The following is a 5,368-nucleotide window of genomic DNA, read 5'->3' on the forward strand; positions in this document are numbered from 1 at the left end:
CAATAAAAAGATAATACACTAAATGTTTTTGGTTAGAGGTATTATACAGTTTAGAATAAAATAGAATAGAATAAAAAATTCCTTTATTGTCCCAACATAGGAAAATTGTGGTTTTACAGCAGCAAAATCATTAAAATAATAAAAAAAAGTGTATGAAAATAAGAGAAAAAGTGACAGAGATGTCCTGTCACCCGGAAATTAAATAACTAATATACAGCTGTTGAAATTTTAACAGTAGAAGATATGGGAAAGTTGCGCAACATCAGAGATGTGCAAGATGACAGCAGCATATTATTTAAGTGACTAAGACAGAAACTGCGCAAAATCAGCATAAATGTAACAACTTATTGAGATTGTTGAGAGCAGTGATGGTTATAGTCTTACAGCTGCTGGGGGGAAGGATCTGTGATAACGCTCCCAACAGTTTATCAGTTATGAGTATACATTTAAAAACAATAGGCAATAGCCTGACTTTATCTTTATGTATTTAATTCACTGGGAGTTTAGTTTCCCCCACATGCTATAAACGCATCACTCGCTCCCCCTCCAAAGTAGAAAGCGTTCTGGCATGCACTACGACGAGCATGTGCGTTTACTTATGACAACAAGACAGCGAGAGCTATGGCAACAGTCTAAGACTAAGCTAAAATAGAAAATAAGTCTGAAGAGGACCCAGACGAGCTGGTTCCAAAGATAAAACAGCACTGGATCAATACTATGGCAGTGGTTTGGAATTGACATGTGGAACAAAATACGGTAATTTGCAAAACATGCCGAAAAACCATTGCCACAAAAGTTAGAAGTACCACAAATTTATTCCACCAATTAAAAGGTCATCCAGTGCAAAATTAAGACTATTGTAAAAGAGCATAAAAGAGCCCCTTTATATTAAATGTTTATTGTGTTTCAGATTTTTCCTTGGTGTTCCTTTCGGCAGCTGGGATGTTCAGTTTTTAAGGTCCAGTGTTGATTACGAAAGAGCTCTAATGTTGCAATATTGTACTTTGTGAAAACCCTCTATCTATATACCAATGCAACTTTAGGCACTATGTGGCTAAAAACATTAGTTTTTCAAGGTTAATTGATCATCCCTCCATTTTCTGTCACACTTTATCCCAGCTTGGGTCGCAAGGGGTGCTGGTGCCTATCTCTAGCTCTCTACGTTGCAGAGGCGGGGTAAACCCTGGACAGGTCACCAGTCCTTCGCAGGATTGTTTGATCATATCGTGATATATATCGTATATATAGTGTATTGTGATATAGCCCAAAGATATTGTGATATTAAGTTTCTTCATATCACCCAGCCCTAGTCCAGAGTAGGAATTAGATGAGATGTGCCAATGAAAATGTTTGTGTGGCATTCAAATATATTTAGATGATCCATTAGAATATTCAGGTTTTAGGCTAATGAAGAACAAAAAAGATAAAAACCTAAAGTTTAAAGTCTTTTAGAACCAACCACAGTCCTACTTCCTTTAATTCACACTGATCATTTAACACAACAGAAAGACTACATACATGTTGGTTAAACACAGTGCTGATCAGGGGGATTAGTTTTTAGAGGCTGTTTTATTTTTACATTTAGATATTTTGTGTTGTTTTCTCTCATTTATATGCTCACCGGAACCAAACTGTTACAGTTCTAATTCTCATTTAACAAAAGGGATCATTTTTTAATCTTCTAAATACCACTAAGTTTACATTTCCAACTTTGAAAGGTTAATTTATTTTGAATGTTCATAGTCTAGAAAATAGTTTTCTACTCTCACTGCTGAGCTACTGGAAGGCATATTGTAGAAGTACATCTTCTGAATGCCAGATGTGTCATATTCTGCCGAGGCTCAGTGTACTGGAACCATAACACATGGGTTTGAAATAAATATTTAGTTATTTTTTTTATTAATTGATGGTTTATATGCATTTCATCTTCCCCCTGCCCTATGCAAAACAATCTTTGTCTTCTTTTTCTTACTGAATCAATTATGTTGTTTTATTTTGTTTAATCCCAAAATTGTATTTAAAAGTCCTTCTATGGAGAGAAAAAAACAAAAACAAAAGAAGATGTTGCTTCAGTAACTGCATATGGTGCATAAATGGGGAGTTGTAGGCACAAGAAAATGGATAAGGACAAATTGCACAGTCGTGGTGAGCAGTCATCTGCCACGACCGTTTCAGGGTTTGAGAAGAATCTTCTCACTAAGAAAAATATTAGAGCACATTCTGAGGTACTTCATTTGATATAAAAACGATAATGCATTGATGGAAGGAGCAGCTCTTTTAGAAGTATCAGAAGAAAACAGGAGAGGCTTCATCAGTCCAATCTATAGGATCAGAGCAAGAAGAAGTGCAGTCAGTTATTCAGTGTGGTAAACAATTCAAATCTCTTACAAATGGAGCTGATACAGACGGAGAATTTTTGTAATTCTCTTCTTTTAAAAAGGAACATTTGCGGATATTTTTCGTCAGACTGTGACACACCCATATATTATCTTTGAGTATATGTACAGTTTGGGCTTGGAAAGAAGATTTTTCTTTTTTTATTACTATTTAATTTTGCTGGGAATAGACAAAAGATATTTTTTAGATTGACAAGTTAGGAACACTTCTGCACCTTTCCTTTAATGTGTGAAACCCTTTTTAATTGTATAAAAAAAAACTTATGAAATTTATGAAATTATTTGTGAAAGGAGTAAAAAAAAAAAAAACAAAAAAAAAAAACTGATTTCTGGTAGAAAAATGTTTTGACCCCTGACGTTTTTTTTGGGAGCAGTAGCATCAAATGTGGAACGTAACAAAGACCAGACGTAACTTTAATTATTAAAATATTTACCAGAAAATGTTGTTGAGTTAAAGGTACAGGAGAGAATTTTCCTAATTTTTTTTGAAAGAACCAGCCTTTCCACTTTAAAAAAAAAAAAAAAAGCACATGCGCAACCGTGAGGGAGCATGCACAAGCCCATTTCTCCGCATTTTAGTAGCATTGATGTGAAAAGGATTTCTCCAAATAAAATGTCAACCTTTCGCTGTCAGGTAGAAACTTCGCAACCGAAGAATCAGTGGGAAGCCCGACCTGTGCTTTCAGTGTATGCCATCGCATAAAAAAACTCTTCCAACGTAGACACTTTCGATCTTACGGCCCTCGGCCATTTTCAAAGAACAGCGGTGAGAAAGGTGAGCTGAAAGTGTGCATTCGCAGAAATAATTCACCTGTGATTGACAATTAGGAGAACCACTTATTTTGATGATCCACTAGGAAAAAGAACGCCCTCCCCTATACCTTTAATGGCCTTCCTTTTGGAAACACTGGAAAACCTGAGCTTGAAAAGAAATGGCTCAGTTGGAGAAATGCATAACAAGCTTTAAAAGTGAAACAGTGAGGAGTAACTAAAAATGGGTTATAATTCTGTATAATGTCTGGCTGCAGTTTTGGATCAACTTATTGTTGTTTTTTTTGTTTATATAACGCACTAGAATAGTCTAGCCCCTTGTAACAAACAAACTGACAAGTAAGGAAGAGTTTGAGTTTAAGAAATGCTTGACAGGTGAGGGAATTTTAAGGTGCGTCATCACTTCCTGTTTTGCTCTCATATAAGAAGGGCTTCCATAGCAGTTTTGTCACAGCAGGGTCCTAAGATGTTCTTGTATCGCTTTTATGTTTCTAGTTTTGCACATGCTATGCATAAGCTTTTCACACTGTACACAGCGAGGAAAAGAAATGCTAATTTTACAATTAACATTTCTGTAATTAGTATGGAAAGGTAATTGCAGCGGATGTGCAATTAGCATTATGTAAAGTGATTTTCCCCAGACGTAGGGGCCAATCAGTTTGCCCCTTTTACCTTCTCTGTTCTGTAAATGATTCTGGAGATGCTCAGCTCCAAACACCAGAGAACTTCCTGCTCTCCCTTCCTCTCCAGTGAGTGCGATTCACAAAGCTGAATCGGTCGGGGTCACATGCTCTTGCGGATAGGAGGTTTCAGGAAGTTTCTTTATGCTTCTCCTTTTCATTTGCCTGTGAATATGAACGGAGAGAGGAGGGAAATCACTGTCATAGCAGCCGTTGCAGCACAAAGCCTCCTGATTGCATTTTGGACTCAGACACGCTTTTTTTTTCCTACAGGGAAAGCAAATGTTCCTGCACAGCATGACTGACTCATTGCCTGATTTTCCTCTCTCTACTCTCGCTGCTCATACTTTTTAAATCCAGCTTTAGTTCTCATTATTTTCCTTCTATCTTGATGCTTGTAAGCTTATATTGGGATTGATGAATACAGTTATCAGCGACTGGTTATTAGAAATAAAGAAAAGTTGCTTCTTCAATGACACGGTCAGCTTCCTGTTGTTTAAAAGTTATGACATGTATTTCTTTTTTTCAGGTTTTAGACATCAGAACAGCACTATATCGCACCTTTTTCAACTACTGGACAGCAACAAAGATGGCAGGTGAGTAAAACGCTGAGTCCAAAAGGTTTTTGGTTGTGTTGATTTAAAACATGAAATAGTATAAAGACAATTTATCTTTATAGGTCATTAGGATAAAAGCAACTTCCATTTTTTTAAGCTATTTTATAAAAGCTTTTAGTTTATGTATTTGATTTCACAGATTTTTAACATGGCTAAAAAAAAGTAAGATTCATTTGAAAACATTATTTTTTGGGGAACATTTTTTGTCAAGTTACATTTTTTTTAACCAGTTTTTCTGAACCTGAGTTCAGTTTTACAAGCTATGGTGAGAACTTTATCGTACTTATGAAGTCGGTTGCAACAATACTATTTTTTTATCATTTAAGATATTCAGAAGCCCCTTGAAAGCACTTTTTAAAGATCAATTTTCATGCTTTTATCATAATGCATATCAACCTATATTTTATCACATACAATGTTTAGGTTTACTTTAATTTGATTACTTACAAGTAATGTGTACCTCGTTAGATGTACATAAAACATCAACAAAAAAAATCTGTGTACAGCAGTAATGGTTATGGAATATGGTAGTACACAAAAAAAGGATTATTACCACATGTGTATTTATCTGGAATATTGCAACTGTATCAACACTTTGAATTAACCTTATGGAAAATGTGATTAATCACTTAATTCTTCCAAAAGCTGGAGCCTAAAAAAGGCAAGTTAATTTATAATAAATGCAATCAGTAAATCCGGACAGTCAATGTGTAATTTCTTTTGTTACATTGTCTGGCTGATTTTGGATTTGCTATTTATTCAATTAAGCATTTAAATCCTAAAAAAGTTCTGTAGAAATCTGCTGCATAATGTATAAAGTTACATAGCCCTGGAAAATGTTTTCATCATCATCATCATCATCATCATCATCATCATCATCATCATCATCATCATCATCATCATC

The 5,368-nt window shown here is 35.2% G+C and overlaps 1 protein-coding gene across 2 annotated transcripts in view; it reads left to right on the forward strand.

Annotated features, from left to right (window-relative positions):
* LOC107086906 (glucosidase 2 subunit beta-like) overlaps window positions 1-5,368 on the forward strand; it is a 220,645-nt gene that overhangs the window by 31,351 nt on the left and 183,926 nt on the right. For both annotated transcript variants that reach the window (XM_015378178.1, XM_015378179.1), the window contains exon 7: window positions 4,377-4,443. In XM_015378178.1, the coding sequence (XP_015233664.1) occupies window positions 4,377-4,443 (67 nt within the window). The remainder of the gene's footprint in view (window positions 1-4,376; window positions 4,444-5,368) is intronic.

Source organism: Cyprinodon variegatus, unplaced genomic scaffold (assembly GCF_000732505.1).
Source record: "Cyprinodon variegatus isolate N-32 unplaced genomic scaffold, C_variegatus-1.0 Scaffold166, whole genome shotgun sequence".
Classification (NCBI taxonomy): domain Eukaryota; kingdom Metazoa; phylum Chordata; class Actinopteri; order Cyprinodontiformes; family Cyprinodontidae; genus Cyprinodon; species Cyprinodon variegatus.